Source organism: Vombatus ursinus, unplaced genomic scaffold (assembly GCF_900497805.2).
Source record: "Vombatus ursinus unplaced genomic scaffold, bare-nosed wombat genome assembly UNPS02014841.1, whole genome shotgun sequence".
In the NCBI taxonomy this organism is placed as follows: domain Eukaryota; kingdom Metazoa; phylum Chordata; class Mammalia; order Diprotodontia; family Vombatidae; genus Vombatus; species Vombatus ursinus.
Genome location: NW_020954619.1, coordinates 21,604,438 through 21,623,387, shown reverse-complemented (window position 1 = coordinate 21,623,387; position 18,950 = coordinate 21,604,438). Strand labels below are relative to the sequence as shown.

The 18,950-nt window shown below is 36.6% G+C and overlaps 1 protein-coding gene across 3 annotated transcripts in view; it reads right to left on the bottom strand.

The window, feature by feature from the left end:
* The window catches only part of GPCPD1 (glycerophosphocholine phosphodiesterase 1), a 73,942-nt gene that overhangs the window by 53,108 nt on the left and 1,884 nt on the right, over positions 1-18,950 (bottom strand). For 2 of the 3 annotated variants that reach the window (XM_027840341.1, XM_027840342.1), the window contains exons 2-4: positions 18,817-18,917; positions 13,566-13,641; positions 8,871-8,967 (exon numbers count right to left, since the gene is read on the bottom strand). In XM_027840341.1, the coding sequence (XP_027696142.1) occupies positions 8,871-8,967; positions 13,566-13,614 (146 nt within the window). In that variant the 5' untranslated portion in view covers positions 13,615-13,641; positions 18,817-18,917. The remainder of the gene's footprint in view (positions 1-8,870; positions 8,968-13,565; positions 13,642-18,816; positions 18,918-18,950) is intronic. The other variant, XM_027840343.1, reaches the window with a different exon arrangement.

The following is an 18,950-nucleotide window of genomic DNA, read 5'->3' as shown; positions in this document are numbered from 1 at the left end:
CCCTAAACCAGTTCCTGTTATCTTAATTCTCAACTATGTAGTTCACCTACCTTATCATCTACTTCTACTTCCACAATGACAGTTGGTGATGTAGTGGCTAGACAGAGCACTGGGCCTTGGAGTCAGGAAGACCTGAATTCAAATCCAGCCTCAGACACTTACTAGCTTATATGATCCTAAGGCAAATCACTTTACCTCTTTGCCTCAGTTACTTCAACTGTAAAATGGGGGTAATAACAGCACCTACCTTCCAGGATTGCTGTGAGGATCAAACGAAATATTAAAAAAAAAAAAGTACACAGTACCTGGCACATAGTGGAAGATACACGTTTATTCCTTTTTCCCTTCCCCTACTTTCCCTTGCCACTCAATATATTTGTCTTCCTGATTCCTGTGTACTTTGTGTCAATCCAATACTTGCTCTGACCTATGACATTTATATATTTCCAAACGATAGACAATAGATAACTCAGACTCCCAGTTCTGATTTTTACCAGAGGTTCTAGGGGTATTTCTTGAAGTCTAGCTCATCCCTAGTCCAATTCTAATTTTTAGTAACAATTTTTTATATTCCCAGTCCTGGTTCTGCATTATTCATCTATGAGTCGCTATTATCCTTATGTAAATTTAAGTTCCTTGAGAGGAGGGTCTATGTGATACCTACACCTTTAAATTCTCGGTACCTTACTTATGTTAGGAACTTAACACAATGTAATTTGTTGAACTGAATGGTCCTAGCACTGACCTTACTCATTTGTTATTCATAAGAATAATGACTCTATTATTAGCCAAGTACGGTAGCAATACCATATTTTATGAAATACATATTTAAGCAATGTTTTCCTAGTATTTGAGATGGTTTCCCAAATAAAATCTCCAACAGAAAAAGGTAAAGATTTAAGATGCCACATTAGGCATTAGAATTTGACGCAAAATACTCTGCTTCCTAATTAATTACCTACTTACCTACATTCCTTCTACAGAACTTACCCACCTTTAAAATTTGCCTTTTTTTACCAGCAGGACTCCTCCCTCGGGTCACAGAAATTTAACCTGCATGTTAACTCTATATTCATAACTGGAGGGACTTCTTTTGCCTACCATAGTAATGATGTCCGAGACAGAGAAGGCACCTAATTACTTTTTGATATTAATGAGGCGCTAGGTATTTAAATTCCAAATAGAGCTTACTCATAAAAAAAGGATTTTTGCATAATAATTTAAAGTCTCCAGTTATTTGGAAGACTCATTTTCTGAACTGATATCAAACATGAAAGAAACTTGGATACATTCATCATATTCACTAACCCTGTGTAAAGGACCTGTATAAAGGTGGTAACAATGGCCTTATACTCTAATACTTCCCATTTTTCCTATTTATTTCAGCTGCTCTGCCAAAGTCAGACTTAATTATTTTCTTCACAAGCTCTTACAACATTTGTTATACAGAATGCTCAAAGAATATTGGAGGATTTAATTTTGGAATAAACTGAAGATAAGCAGAAAGCATTTCTTTCAACTCTGGTGTGTGGAAGGGGGACAACAAGGGTTTTAGTCACTGTACTTGGAGACAGGAGATCTGTACTCATATTTCACGTCCATTTTTATTAGAACTTACAGTAAGCTTTACGAGGCACTGAACTCTTTGAAATCTTACTGAAATACATCAGTGTACATTCCTGCTTAAATATAATAATACAGTGAAGATAACTTTCTTTGAATATTAAGATGTTAACAGTGTTTCTCAAGATTATTAATTCTCAAATAAAGGATATAGGAAAGTAGGATGAATGTATGCTGATCATCAGGTAAATCCTCTGATAGTTGTTTTTTTGAACAAAATGCTAATATTAGCCTACCTGCTTCTTTCTGAAGAATAGAGTATAGAAAAATAAATTCTGGCTAAAACATTACTACCAAAGGACAGCTATATCAATAATTTCCACTGTATGATTACTTTTATCAAAACTATAATTTGGATATCTGATCTTCAAACAAGGATTTAGATTTGTGGTCATGGCTATTACATGAAATATGAATCAAAATGAGTTTGAAAAACTAGCCATGGCTTACCAACAGAAAACCAGGAAGGAGGTAGGTGAAGAGAAGGACTTCAGAAGTGCAACTACATCCAGATTCTTGAGTAGTATGTCTCAAGAACAGAAGAAATAGAGTGGTTTCAACATTCCATGGAAATACTCTAACACATAATAGTATATAGTTCAAAGGAGTTGTTTCCCAGGGTTCGGGCATGCGGAGGGGAAAGTTTCTTAACGTGTTAGTACTATGTAGCAATTATTCAAAGTCATTTAAAAACTCCAAGGATTAAGTCAGTTATTCACCCAGTAAAAGCCAGAAGAGACTGACTGAAATCTAAAGCAGTGACAACCCCACAAGCCTCTACAATTTATAAAGGTAGCTTTATGATCTCCAAGGAAAGGTTGCTAGAGAAAGATCAAAGAAGAGACACCTGTTATAAAAAGCTCGGAGAGAATACAGGGGGAACTTTTAATCCAGAAAGTTTTACTTCAGAATAAGTTTATTTTTTATGATTCCAGAAATTGGTTATTTGTGTATGTACTGTAGCCTCTTACTAGACTTTTGTGTATATACTACACTCCTATAGACTGAGTTCCAGAAGGAATTTGCATTCTTCCCCAGAACCTAGTATAATTCTCTACATATTATGGGCATTTAAAGTCTTATGGTATGATACAGGGTATACAAAACATTGTGCAATCCTCCTTAAGTTCTATATAAAAAAGATCAGCTATTAGTAGTAGTAGTAAGAAATAATTATAATAAAAATGATGAAAATTAGATCAGTAATTAACAAAAATAACGATACTAATGATATTTGCTGCTGAAAATTAAAAGTAGTAGCTGTCAAGATGTACTTAAAATACTATTGTTCTTAATAAAATATGAGAAATAAAACATTATCAACATGGAGTTATCACTACAACTCAGCTTATAAAAACAGCAGACAGAAGACTAAGAATGTCAAGATGAAATACAAAGAAAAAGACATCATACTTTTGACTTTATTTTATAATTATTCTGTATGATTTTATTTACATTTGATGGAGAGTAGGGTTTGTTCAGGTAAGACAAGTATCTCTGGTATGAGGGCCACGCCTTTTTCAGGGCTGCTTTCCACCCCTGGTATCCACCTGATTTACCCAACTGTCACCTGTGGCTACAAAAAGCTGTACCTTGCACAGCAGCCACACCCTGGTAAATCGTTTCAGAAGACAGGCTAAACCAGGTTAAGAGTAACTGAGGGGTCTCAAACCCTTCAGTGATTTAGGGGAGTATCTACCCAAAGCATGTGAAGACGTCCCCTGGCAGAATGGGCAAATGAGAACAATTTGTTCCAATGGCCACGAATGTGGCCGAAGCAGGTGCTATGGAGTGCTTAGAGCTTGGTTAGACATAGAAGATGCCATAGTCACCCACTGCATTCTGAGCCATCATCAGTCACCTTGGCTTTGTCTTGCCATTGAATTCCAATGACTCTGGAAGAGAGAGTGAGGTCAACAACTTGACACAACTCTGTCTCATTTAAATCCAATTTATGCTCTAATCAAAAGACCTCATTCATACCATTTTACCTTTTTTCCCCTACATCAAAGTCCCACGGCAAGAAGAAAGTGACAAAGCAGCAGGTACAGATACACTGGGAGCTGTAGTCATAAACCTGCACATAGGTGGCCAAGGTCACAGGGTTGTCTTCTCATTGGATTGAAGCAGCAGTGACATTCAGCAGCCCCTGGGTGTCTGAGCAGTCTTTTTGAAGGATCACACTGCTCACCTCCAGACATGAGCAAGGGACTAGAAAAGGTGTCCTAAAACTTTTCTGCTTACCCAACCCTTGCCTGCTTACCATGGTAGATAGGGATCCCACCCTGTAGTCGAAAAACAAAAAATGAACAAAAACTTTTACAAAGATGATTCCATGCACCATCTCTACTACATAGAATGTGTGTACGCTTATGGAGAATACAAAATCCAGCAGACCTGAAAGATGAACAGTTTTTGTTGCAAGAGAACTCAATCACATCCAAATAGCAGCACTGAGTGAAATATGGCTGGCAAATGAAGGTCAGCTTACTGAAGTTAGAAATAGATACGTGTTTTTTTCTGGAGTGGCCAAAGTGAAGGGGAGAGCCATAAAGCTGGTGTAGATTTTGCAATCAAATCTAATGTAGTCAACAAGCTTGTGTGCCTCCCAAAAGAAGCAAAGAACAGGCTCATGACAATGTGATTGCCACTTGTAGAAAAGCACCACAGTACCATCATCAGTGCATATGCCCCTAACATGATGAACCCTGATGAGATCAAAGAAAAATTTTATGAAGGTCTTGAGACTCTCATCATCAATGTGCCAAAAGAAGACAAGCTTATAATTCTGGGTGACTTTAATGCAAGAATAGGAATAAGACTACCAGATATGGCAGAAAGTCCTTGAGAGGAACAGAGTCAGAAACAGCAACAGCATTAGTCACTTACTCCCAAAAACTTGTGCCTCTCATGATATTCTCATCACCAACGCTGTCTTCCATTTACCTTAATGCAAAAAAATTCATGGATGCACCCTCGCAGCAGACATTGGCATTTAATAGACTCCATCATTGTAAGAAGAAGAGACAGACAGAATGTAAGAGGGTGTGGCACAGAGCACTGGACTGATCATAGACATCCTCTCTAAGCTAAATATTCACATTCAACAAAAGTGGTGGCCTCAAGGCAAGACATCTACCAGAAGACTTAATGCCAACAGATTTAGAGTGCTTCTCCTAGTGGGAAGTTTTTTTGGTTAACTTGGAGGGAAACCTGAGCCAACACAATTGGCAACAGTGGAGCAGAAAAGGAGTGGACAGCTTTCAGAGATTTGGTGTACAGCAATGCATTTACTCAGCTGGGCCAGAACACTTGCAAATATCAAAACTGGTTTGATGAATGTGATGGGAAAATTCAGAAGCTGCTAAATGAAAAACAAGAATTTCATAGGGTTTACCAACAAGATAGTTCATCCACCTCTAGGAAGGCAGCATAACTCCATCAAAAGTAAAGTGCATGCAAAGCTTAGAGAGATGTAGGATTCTTGGCTTAGTAAGAAGACAAATGAAATTCAGTTTTATGATGATAGTAACAATCCAAAGAACTTTTATGATGCCCTGAAGGCTATTTATGGGCCAAAGACCTATGGTGCATCTCAACTACTCAGTGCTGATGGAGCCATACTGATTAGTGACAAGGACATGGTCCTGAAGAGATAGCCTGAACACTTCCATAGTGTTTTCAACAGACCAATCAATGCTGAAGCCAATGACTATATACCTCAGGTTGAAGTCAATCTCTCTTTAGCCAAATTTCCAAATGAAGAGATTATGAATGCCACTTGGCTCCTTTTGTGGGACAAAGTGCCTGGTACTGATTCTATTCCAGCTGATGGATTTACAAGGCTGGGGGTCCACTGCTCATATACAAGGTAACTGAAATTTTCCAGGTTATATGGCAAGAGGAGGTTATCCCCCAGGAGTTCAAGGATGCCTTCACTGTACATCTCTATAAAGGTAAAGGAATTTAGATTGTCCTGTGACAATCACAGGGAGGTTTCTCTCTTAGTCACTGCTGGCAAAGTTCTTGCCAGAGTCTTCCTTAATAGGCTGATCCTTCACCTGGAAGATGGTCATCTACCTGAGAGGCAGTGTGGCTTCAAAAAGGGTCAAGGAACAGCTGATACAGTGTTTGTTGCTCAACATCTCCAGAAGAAATGCCAGGAGCAAAAGAGGTCTATACACAAAAATTCACTGATCTGATCAAAGCCTTTGACACTGTCAGTTATGAGGGCTTGTGGAAAATAATGGCAAAATTTGGTTGCCTGGGGAAGTTCATTAGCAATGTACATCAATTTCATGATGGCACACTTGCCCAGGTTCCGGGTAATAGATGATGCTCTCAATTTTTCGCAGTCACTAGAGGAGTGAAGCAAGACTGTGTACTTGCTCCCATGCTTTTTTAGCATGATGTTTTCCGCAATGTTAAAATGATATCAAGGTCAGCTACCACACTGACGATAAATTATTTAACTTGAAAAGTCTACAAACCAATACTAAATGGAGGGAGAGTTGGTGCATGATTTTTTTGTTCACAGATGACTGTGCACTCAATGCAGCTTCTGAGGCCAAGATGCAAGAAAGTATGGGTCAATTCTCTGCTGCTTGTGCTAATTTTGGCCTAACAATTAACATCAAGAAAACACAAGTTCTCCACCAGCCAGGACCACAACATCCATACAAGGAACCACTGATTACGGCAAATGGAGAAATTTTGAATGCCATGGATAAGTTCCCTTACCTTTGCAATATACTCTCCAAGGACACACACATAGATGATGAGGTTGATGCAGGCATTGCCAAAGCTAGCTCAGTGTTTGGGAGACTCCAAAGGAAAGTGTGTGAGAGAAGAGGTATTAGACTGACTACCAAACTGAAGGTCTAGAGAGCCACTGTGCTGACCTCATTGTTGTATCCCTGTGAAACCTGGAAAGTCGACAGCACCATGCAAGGAAACTGAATTGCTTCCATTTGAATTGTCTTAGGAAGATTCTGTAGATCACCTGGCAAGATAAGGTACTGGGCACTGAGGTCGTTGCTCAAGGTGGACTGACAAGCATTCAAACTCTACTGAAGAAAGTACAACTCTGATGGGCTGCCCATGTTGTTCAAATGCTAAACATATGTTTGCCAAAAGGACTGTTTTATGGTGAACTCACATGAGAGGCCAAAAGAAGCGATACAAAGACACTCTCAAGGTCTTTCTGAAGAACTTTAGAATCAAATGCATGACGTAAGACACTGGTAAAGGACCACCCATAGCATGGCATGCCCAAAAAAGAAGGCTCTGTGCTCTATGGGCAAAGCAGAATTGCAGTAGCTCAAAAGAAAAGTGGGATGTGCAAATTTAGAGACATCTCCATTCCAAATGTTTATGCAGATTCTTTGTGCCTGTCCTGTGGTAAGGCCTTCCGAGCTCATATTGGTATGATCAGAAACAGATGGACACACTGTACCAAGCTTGACTTCAACACAGTGAGGTCATTTTGGTCCTCTTCAAGAAAGGACAACCAACCACCAATCAACCAAATCAATTTACACTTGATAAGAAATTAACTTCCTATGTCTTATTTTAAATATGTACACACATAAACAAAACACTAATATGGTATTTTCCTGGGGAATCTTGGCTTTCCAGCCTAAAGACCAAGCTAAAAACACCATCTTGGTTATATTTTTATAATAAGCAATATCAATTCATCTGGCTGCGTTAAATAGGTTAGAAGACATAGTTCAGAGGAGGCAATAACAAGCCCCTTAAGAACGTACCCTAATCATTTAAACACCAATAGAAACATTAATCTTCCTTACCCCTATAAAGCATTACTATTCTTCTACCACACTATTTCATGTTACACATTTAATGCCTTTTATAAATGCTTAGTTCTTGAGTCTTTTACATAATTTACCCTGTATTTACTTTGTATACGTATTGTCTTTACTTAGCTGTGTACATGCTGCTTTCCTCTAATAGAATGTAAGTTCCTTGTGTGTAAGGATTGCTTTATTTTTGTCTTTATATCTGTAGGGCCTAGCACAATGCCCAGCACAATACCCAGCACATCACAGGTTCTTTCTTGCTGAACAAATGCTTTTTTGCAGTGTGTATCTTTCACCTAAGTCTAGTTCTTCAAAATAATGAGGCATGAATCACAATGTGCACCTCCTGTATGAATGCATAAAGTTTTTTTTTTAAATTTTGGAGGCAACGGAGGCTAACTGACTTGCCCAGAGTTACACAGCTAGCTAGCAAGTGTCTGAAGTCACATTTGAACTCAGGTCCTCCTGACTCCAGGCCCGGTGTTCTATCCACTGTACCACCTAGCTGCCCCACATAAATTATTTCTTAAATGACTACTGTACTACGAGCAAAGCACTGCTCTTAACACTGGGGATACAAATATAAAAAAGGCAATTCCTGCTCTCAAAGAGCTCTTTCTAATAGGGGAGACAACACATAAAGAAAGTTTCAACTGCAAGTCAAATGGAAAAGTATCATGGTCCTCCAGCTACACTGGGAAAGCAATGGTAATATCTCTTAAATGTCACTAATGACATTATGTAGGTGAAGAATGGAAGACAGAGGTGCAAAATGGAAATTAGAGCATTTGTAAGAAGAAAATAGTTTACCATGGTCTTCATTTAATCTAATTCTAAAAATTCATTTTATCTAATACTGAAAAATCAGGCTACAAATAAGTCAAGTTTTCTTTAAATTTTAAAGAATGAAACACACAATTTATTATGCAAGATAAGCAAACGTTAACTACCACAACATGATACTTATATTCCTAAGTTTATCTCTCACCATCCAACTCTGAGTTTGTTTTAGTTAACTGTATTCTAGTACCAAAGGAAATACTTCATATTTCAATGACATGCCATTGGTGTGGTCATTAGCTTCACCGATATAGATGTCAATTATTCTGTGACTTGGTTTAAAAAAAAAAAAAAAACTTACAGAATTACTACGACCAAAAAAATTCATCCCTCCGCAGCTAGGAATAAGCCTTTTCTAACCAGACTGATCTATTGATAATAGGCATACAGCCAATAACTAGGCCCATCCTTGGAAGCATTTACAACTTGATAGAACCTGCCCTTGAAATCTCTAAGAAAAAAAGCTGTAAAAATTTGTGTTGGTTTCCTGTGTAATTTTTCAGAAAAGTAACATGTTACATAGGTTTGAACAGTTTAAAAATCTGAATAAAAAGTTACTATATTATTATCAAATGTTCTCATACTTACCCATCATTTGGCTTCTCTTCAGGTTTAAGAACCACACCACATTGAGGATTCCAATTTCCCAAAGTGTCACAATCTCCACATATTGCAAAAATTTCTCCTTGAAGAGTGTCATAAATAACCAGTGAGTTTAAATGACAGGGGTGATCTCAGTTCTTAGTTTATGAAAGGAAGAAAAGATTAATCAGTTGCACTTAGTTCAACATAATCCTCTCTTCACAGGCCCAGATCAGCAAGATGATCAATAATCTGATCTTAAATACCCATTATTATTAGTAATGGACATTTAATAATAAAATCTAATGAGAAAAAAGCAACACAATAAATATTGTTTCTCAAAAAATAATCTAGCCGTCCAAAGCATTCCCAAATATGCCCTTCTGAAATCTAGGACCCTGAATATATTTCTTTAGCTTCAATCTAATATAGAATTATTTTACATTATAATGTATATGATGCCATTTTATGTGACTGGTTATTGTGGTATCTCATTTGACTTAAACGTACTTTTTTTTCTTAGGCAATTGGGGTTAAGTGATTAAATGTACTTTAAAAACTAAATGGTACACAGTATTCCTACAGCATTCTGTTTGATTAGCTATTTCCTACTTCAAAATTAATTTCAATAAGGTGCATGTGATCATTTCTATCAAAATAAAATGACCATAGGTCCTCAAATTTGAAAGCAAGCCTTATTCCTTACAATGATTAGAACTGGGTTTTTTTCCCCCAACATTACTGTCACAGAATTTTTTTTTTAAAAGAATGTCAGCAGGAAACAAAGAAAACAGGGAAAGTGGCCATTTTCCCCCAGGCTATACAAGAGCCTCTTATCACTCACATATGATCTTAGGTGTCTTGACAATGCTCAACAAGATAATAGAAGGAAAGAGAGGAGACAGTTATGGAGTGATGAAAGGTTAGAGTTAAAGAGACCCTTGAGGTCACCTAGTCCAACTCTCTCACTTTACAGAACAGGAAACAGACTTGTAAGAGATCAATCAACAAACACATATGTATTATGTGGCAGGCACTGTGCTGGGTTCAGGAGGTACTAAATGAATCTGTAATCACATCAATTTGGGAGTTTCCTCAAACAATGCAGACTATAATCAATCCACATGCCTTTCCTCCTGAAAAGTCAGGGAAGAGATTCAATCCAAAGTGCTGAAGCCTTTCCTAACTTTCTCTCAATACAATGAGAGTGGCAGTGGAAAACTCTAGTTGTCCACCTATCATCCCTTGATCCTTGCTACCTAACCTGTTCATCTTCTCTGTCATACAATTCCCTGATGATATCCTTTTCTATTCTCCTTTGGAGTTCCTCATTAGTTATACATTGCCACCTGCTCACAGCCAGTATGAGTCTTCATTGCCATCTATGTGATGCTCATCTCTTCTGAGATGATTTTTCTGTGTCTTGCTGCCATACAGTAATACTGGTGAAATATTTGTATTGAAAACATGGTCCTTTGCTTTAGATAATGTGGAGTCAGAAAAAGTGTTCTGCAATTTGCTGAAAGCAATTCAGACACACATATTATTGAATAAACTGTAATGGACATCCATTCAGGTACATGTTAAAATCTGGGCAAAAGATAATCCATCTATTTGGTCTCTGGTACGGAGAGACAGGTCAAACGCCTTTGAGTAATTACAAATTATCCTCCACGAGGCCTTGAACCATTCTGGGACTTAATGCAATCAACATAAGTCATCCATAAATGGAAATCTGAAGGACCTCTTCATCCAAGGGAATCCCTCTCCTTGACTTTGACTCTACACTGGATGTCCTACAGTCACAGTAGCAAATACTTGTGGCAAGCATATATCTCCCTATTTTATACCTTTCCTGATGTTATTTATTAGATTTCTGAACACAATTATTGGTGTTGCTTTATTTTCCAAGGAATTCTGAATGATCTTGACACAATGGATGGGAGTAACTTTGTTATAAAAGAGCCTGTAAGTTATCATTTTGTTCTGACAGTGTTTACCTCTCTTTGTTCTGAAAAGTATTTTTTCTTTCTTTCTTCATCCCCGGCACTCCTGGCACATAGTAAGCACTTAAATGCTTGCTGTTTGACTAATATCTCCCCTTTTTGAGACTGACTTGTATACTGGTCTCTCAGTACCATCATAAAGGTATAAATCTCCTCTGGATAGATTTGATCCAATCTGCCTACTTTTGCCATTTTTGTTCTCTTTAGCAAAAATTACTACCTGTATAATCACCTCAAGGATTGTGTGATGTTTCCACTATCCTTGATGAAAAAAGTTTGTTAAAATGACTGCTTGGTTGGATATCTTGCCAAGCATTCTTTAGACTGATTTATATCCCACTGCTTCTTTCTGCTTTGGGATAATGCTGCTCATAATCATCTATGATCCTTCTTCAGAAGACTGCACAGAGGAGTTTACCCATTTTAACTTGCTGTTGCCTTTGACAGCCATCTCTCTTTGGCAAGAAAGCCAAATGTATGCTAACTAAGGTGTTTTCTGGCCTCTTTTGGTCCCCTGGTTGCCGTAATTAATGTACATTGGTGTAAATTTTTAATGAATATGTTTAATAGAAATGTATATGTATAGCTTATATCAGATTGCGCACCGTCTTGGGGAGGAAGGGGGAGAAAAACTCAAGACTCAAAAATTTATGGAAGTGATTGTTGATAAATCAAAATAAAATAATTTAAAAAAATAAATTTTTAATGAAATAACTGGTATTAATATATCTCTGTTGTCCATTTCCCATTTTTTATTTTCAATAGTTTTCTTAAATAAGTCAGCATTAAATCTTAGTTTTATACCATCTTTTTCTCATAACTCTTCTTTCTTCTTGTTTATTATAAATAAAGATATTCACTCTGATGAGTTAATGATATAACTGTGCACAGATAACTCAGGGATGTTTATTTTCCTATTTGCTAATTTCAGTCCTTATGATCTTGCCATGTCTAGTGCCTAGAATTTTTTTTTAAGTGTTCATGATAAATCAGCATAAGGCTTCTACTTAATCTATGATGTCTGACCCTCACTCATTTCTTCCTAAGTCATAATTTCACATATACTTCTCTCCATACTCATCTTTACCACTCTTATATTAAAGTCTCCAAGTACAAGAGTCTATGTTGATTTGAAGAGTTTTATCAAGTTAATAATAGAATTTCTTATCCTCTGTACTCAGTTACCAACATTGGCAAATAAATAGCAACTATTTTCAAGGTGGGTTTTTTGGTAACTAGTTATTAATTAAAAATAACAATTAGTTAATAATGAATTAAATAATAATAGCTAGCATTTATAATGCCTACTATGTGCCAGGCACTGTCTTAAATGTTTTACAAATATGCCACAATTTGCTCAGCCAATTGATAGGTACACCTTTAGTCTCTCATTTACCAGTGTCAAAAGAGCTGCTTTATTTTTGAACATATAAGATCTTTTCCTCTTTCACTATCTCTTCGGTATTACTGTGGAAGGCACCAGCATCTTCCCAGGCACCTGCTACCCTTGACTTTTCAGTCTCTGTCACCACCCTCCCATATATCCAATCATTGCCAAGGCCCATCAGTTTTACCTTTGTAACATCCCAGCTTCTTTCTGTCCTCTGACATTGCCACCACCTCAGGGTAGGCCTTCATTTCCTTACCTCCAGAGTACTGCAACAACCTTTTGGTTGGTCTTCCTATCTCAAGTCTTTTCCTACTCCTGTCTATTCTCCACTCAGCTGTCAAATTAATCTTCCCAAAGTGATCTGACAATGAACATCCCCCCCAACATTAAATAAATTCCAATGAGAGTTCACCTCCAAGATCAAATATAAAATCTTCTGTTCAGCATTCAAAGCCTTTCGCAACATGATTCCCTCCTTCCTTTCCAATTTTCTTACATCTTCCTATCTGTATTCCAGTGATATAGGTCTTCCTGTTGTTCACACACAAGAAAGACACTTTATCTCCAGACTCTAGGCATTTTTTCACTGGCTGTTCCTCTTGCCTGGAATATTCTGTCTCCTAGCTTCCTTCAAGTCTAAGCTAAATTCCATCTGCTCCAAGCTCTTCCTGATCTTCATTAATGCTAGTGCCTTCCCTCTGCTGATTATCTCCAATATCCTATAAAATGCGGAAAATAATAGCATCTACCTTGCAAGGTTGTTGCTAAGTAGCACAGTAGATGGAGTACTGGGCCTGAAGTCAGTCAGTAAGATCTGAGAATTCAAATCTACCCACAGACATTTACTAGCTGTGTGACCCTGGGCAAGTCACTTGACCTCTTTTTGCCTCAGTTTCCTCATCTGCAAAATGGGGATAATAGGAGCACCTACTTCATAGGGTTATTGTGAAGATCAAATGGGATAATAATTGCAAAGCACTTAGCACAGTGCCTGACACATAGTAAGCACTATATAAATGTTAGGTGGTATTATTATTATTACTAATAACTTTGTAAAACATGCTTAGCACAGTGCCTAAAACATAAGAAGCTCTATATAAATACTTATCTTCCCTTCCCCTTCCTTTTCCTCTTTTGGTGAGAAAAAAACCTTTTCAAAGAACATGTGCAAATATTTTGCAAAACATTTAAAATATATACCACCCTCAATTTATTTCTTCTACTTAGCAGTTCTATAGTTTAAAATATTTCAGAATGAAGATGTTAATGCTATGTAAAAATTTTAAAAATAAAACTTCTCAATACCTGGTAACAGAGTTCCTCTTAATTCAAAGGTAACTTGAGAAGGTGTCATCTCAGCAGATTTATTTAGAATGTTGAACTAGAAAAAAATACACGATACAGGAAAATGTTAGCTATAGATATTGTCTTATCTAAAATACAATAAGTATTTGTAGTCAACTTTAAAAATTCATTAGAGAGATGAATTATTGAACCCCAACTTTTGCTCAAGTGATTAATTTCAGAGCCATTGTATAAAATAGGTATAACTTAATAACAGCACTTGCTCACTCCCAGCACTTGGGATGCCCTGGAATTAATCAGAGGGAGGAAATTTACAAAAAATATACTAAATAGACACCTCCAAGTTTTACACTATTAAAATTCCTGACTTTCCTTTATGGATATATTTATAAATAATGATGAAAGTATGGTGATTCTCTGGTCACATATGCCCTCTTTTGATAAGCAGCTGTTCTGAAGTCTCCACTACTATCTTTCTGAAACAGCTCTGAATGGTAAAGGGAAGCAATTTAACTATAAATAAAGAATTAAGCAACAAAAAAGTAAGATGTTTCTAATCTAACAAAATGGCAAGAGTTGAAATAAAATTAATTTACATAATATTCATTGTTTAACCAATTGTACGTGGCATCAATGATGGCATTCAATTTCTAAGACATAATATAATTAGTCAGCATTCAACATCTCCATCACAGGTCACCTTTTCCAATATCCTCTTTACAAACTGTACCAATGTCATTCAATTCCCCTTGGGCTACAAATGAGGGAATCATTTTTTTCTATTCTTTCTTTCCTTGCTACCCACATCTAATATATTACTAAGTCCTGCTGATACTTTTATGCAGTTTTTCTACGATCCACATCTTCCTTTCCATTTCTACAGCTACCACTCCCACACCCATCTCTTAGAACTTTGATCACTAGCCTCTTTGTCCCTCAATGTCCTCTCTACCATTCTATCCACAACTATTATAAAATATAAATAAAACTCAGTTTTTAATGTAACCTTTGCACTAGGGCAAGTATACACTGAAGTGAAGTTTGTTTTTTTCTTCTCTTTACTGTTGAGACACCCCCCTCCCCAAATCCTGGGAAGATCTTTATACTACACAACTAGGAATGTGAATACCAGTTCAAACCTTGTAAAACATCCTGGTCACTTGAGTTTCTTAGCAAGTCTTAACACAGACACACACACACTTTTACTGTGACCCCGCTCCCTCTAAACCATATAATTGCCATATGAATGCCTGAATGCAAACAGTCTGCTTCTGAGAACCTCTCTTGATAAACTGAACCCAGTAGTATCGCTAGGTGATTACGGGATATTCTCAGAATTAACCCCTATCTCTGCCTTCAACTACTCTCAGCATACTGGCTTACTGCTCTTATCCTCTAGCCACTATATAAAGGGCTCTCTGCATCATGCATATCTCCGTAGGGATATCGTTATCTGTTTATCTAACACCTAGAAATCTAGAATCTAATTAACACTTCCCCACTGATACCCTGACACTCCCTCCTCAATTGCAGAACTTTGGCATATAATTTCTGGGAGGTTATAAGAAAACTAAGGCCAGGACATATAATGGTCAACTACAACTTCCATGAGTTATAGTAACAATCTTACCTAGGAGATATGTAGTTGGCAACCCACTGAGTAATCTACCAATTTTTTAAAATCATCAATCTAATTTTACAGGTCATTCACTAATTTACTCTGCATTTTTCTAACTTACTTTTGTTGATGCAAACTCTATGTCAGCTACACTAAAACAATTAAGGTATTTAGTTGTACTAGATTGGGGGCTAACCTTTTCTGATATGGGACTCCTTTTGACTATCTGGTGAAACCTTTGGAGCCTTTTTTCAAAATAATGTTTTTAAATGCATAAAATAAAGAGAATTATAAGGGACATCAAATATATTGAAATAGTTATCAATTTTTTTTTTAAACTTCAAAGGCCCCAAGTTACGAACCTCTGTACCAAACGGTCTAAATCTAAGCAAGGTCCCACCTGGCTCTAACTTTTTTTTTAATACTATGATCATTGTACTAGGTACTTCTAGAGAAACAAAGGTTTTAGAAAATGAGTCCCAACTCAAAAGAGTTAATAATTTCAATAAAAAAAAGAACATTCTCAACCCAAGAAAGCTTAAAACAACTGTATTGAGTATATTGTTTTCCTCTACCTGAGATATTCCACCTACTCCTCTTTATTAAGCACTTTATAGAATGTTTTTATTAACTCCACTAGAAAAGCCACTCAACTAATCTCTAAGCTCGATGATCACTCTTCCAACTCTCTTATCATCTATTGATTCATCAAGGTTGCATTATAATGCCCTGATTTATATATTGCCTTTTAGACCATTTATTTTTAATTTTCCAGGTATAAATACTCTTATATCTTGTTTTCCCATACACAGAACATGCAATTTTGAAACAAGTGTTCAATAAATAATAACTATATCCAACATAACTGGATGGACACAATTCACCTATATAAACTATGAATAGCTATAAAAACCACGTAAACAAGAAATACTCCGAAGTTGGCTTGGCAACCTCAAAGTGGACAAATTCTTTAACATCACCTTGCCTCTAACCTTCACTTACTCTACCTAAAAGCCTAGATAGTAATACTTGCACTAACACACTGGGCTATTGTGAACAAAATGTTTTGCAAACTTTATAATTTTACAGATCCATGAGCTATTATCACTCTACTTGCTGAATGACAGACATTCCACTTCCAGCCTTAATTAGGAAAAAAAATTATTTGGAGAAAAAACTAAAAGGAAGTTCACTCCAAAATGAATTTAAGGAGCTATTAAGGTGTTTTATTTCTAAGAGTAAACACTATGTACTGAATGTACAACAAGATGACCTTCTGGGCTCCATTTCAGCTCTGGATCTGTGTTCCTGAGATCCTCTGCCTGAAAAAGTTTCTTGGGCTAGTTCTACATTTCTCTCCCCCTCTCACTCTTCAGTAGCTGTGTGTGATGCATCTAACACTAGCTGGGGGCAGTTAAAATGCTACTGGAGAGGCTAAGTCATTCCTAGTGGCAGCACTTCAGCAGTCACCTTAAGTGTCAGTGTCAAGTCTTTAAACTTGTAGGGTCAGGATCTCTAAATGTCAGTCCACCTAGAGACAACTAATTCTCAGGAATTGATTCATACCAACCGAAAACAAAAATGCCAATTTATTAATTTACAATAAATACCTTCATTCAAGTCCTTTAATTCCTCATGATGGCATGGAGGTAATCTGTGTTCTCAAAAAAATTGTGCCAGGAGGGCACAATTTCTAAGATATTGTACCAAAGGAAAGGCTTAAAGTGTGCACCCAGTTACTGAAGTGCATCTTCAGCCAACCTAGTTAAGAGAGACTTATTTCCAGAAGGTAGCCACAGCAACTTGGGAAGTTTATTAAGGTATGGAGGGATTTTAGAGAGATTACCCTTCCCATTCTTCCCCAAAGGGAAGAAACCGTGGATAGAACTGCCCACAATAGTGCAAACTCTTCCCAGTAGAAAGCCTACTAGGAAAACCAAATAACAGAAAATTGTTGAATGATGTTAACAGACAGTTTCTTAAACACAAATGCCTTGAGAAACTGTGTTACCCACAGAGATATCTGGATGATTGGAATAACCTTACTTTTCTATAGTGCTATACATAGACCAAGTGCTTTCTTCACAGTAACCTTTTGGGATAAGTGATACATTTTGCAAAATAATAAATTAAGTCTCAAAAAGGAAAGTGATTTTTCCATAGTCAAAGTGCTGGTAAGTATTAGAGCTGTGAGTGACTTGAACCTAAAACCTTTCCAGTATACTTTATTGCCCCTCTAAATATTTATTATAAATACTTACTATGTGGCTCTCCTTTCTAGATTCCAGGAAGAAAGTTTTAGTTTACATTTCATGCCAAAAGTTGTTACCATATTTCTAAAAGTATAGCAGCTCCCTAGTACTGCATTGTACTCATAAACATGGATACGAGCCAAAATTCTGGTGCAGGATTTAACTGCAGTTTTCTCACCTAGAATGACCTGAACTACCAGCAATATAGTACTGACAATATAAAATCCTGTTCTACTTTTTCATACATTGTTTTACAGGGAAAGTCTCTCTGGTTTTCCTTTTAAGAAAACATCTCAATTATAGGGGAGCAGGGGAAGCTGGAAAGTAAGTATTACTCCAAGAATAAAATACATAAAAGAAAACGTAAAAGATTAGAGATGTTTAGTATCCTCATTTTAATGTGAAGTTTAACTTTTATAATAACCAAATTTCCTATGATCTACAATAAAATGTCATCTTAGGCAAAGGTCATATTTATGTATCCCAGAAATCAATGTTTTTCAAATAGAAAAAAATTAAATGAAAGAGAAACACTCTAGTTTACTCATTTGAGCTTGCCTATATTATTTGTTATTTTTAAAAGATTCAAATAACTTGGCAGCAAAATACATGACAATAAATTTTAAATTGTCATTACCCTGTGAAATTTTATACTATATAAGCTTTTATCAGATAAATTTTTTTCTGGCTCACGTAGTAAACCCATCTCCCTAAATTTGGGAACAAAAAAGGGTTATAAAAACCTTTTCATAATAAAACTTTAAGTTACAAACATTTTTAGCTTCCCAGTAGCATTACAAGAATAGTCAAAAGGAACCATCATTCACAATTTTCCTTTTTTTGAATAAAAGGGAAAAATGTCAATTTCTTCTTGTCCTGTCCTAGAATTAAAGTAGCACTGGATACACATAATGTCTTTAGTTATTGTAGAAGAGCAAAGAAAAATTTCTAAATTTAAGTACTTGGGATTCTCCATTTCATGTGTGTTGGCATGGGTCCATTCTTTCTGATGCAGTTTTGCACCACTACACAGTTCCCCATAGGTTGTTACTTCTATCTGATGATGTCACTCAACCTTTCTCAGACTCAGTTTCTTTAGCTGTAAAAGAAAAGATGTACTAGCCTCACAGGGTTGTGTGAGGACCAAATGAGACTCTGTGTGTGTATACATACACACATAGTTTCAAACTTTAAAGCACCATGTAACTTCAGATATTATTACTTCATAAGAAGAATAGGGATAGGGACTAGACCTGTGATTTTATTGGTATAGGCAACATAGAGGAAATTGGTTCTACCAATTCAGGTCATCAACCTTCTCTGCAACTAAGAGACTCATTGAGTTGCCTAGGGTACTTTGATGTTATGTTAAGTGACTTACCCAGGCTCACAAATCAATATACGCCAGAGGTAGAACTTGAACCCTGATCTTCCAGACTCAGAAGCCAGCCAACTCTCTCTATCCACTCCACCACTCAGTCTCTTAAAGAGACAGTAAAAAATGTTAAAGAAAGC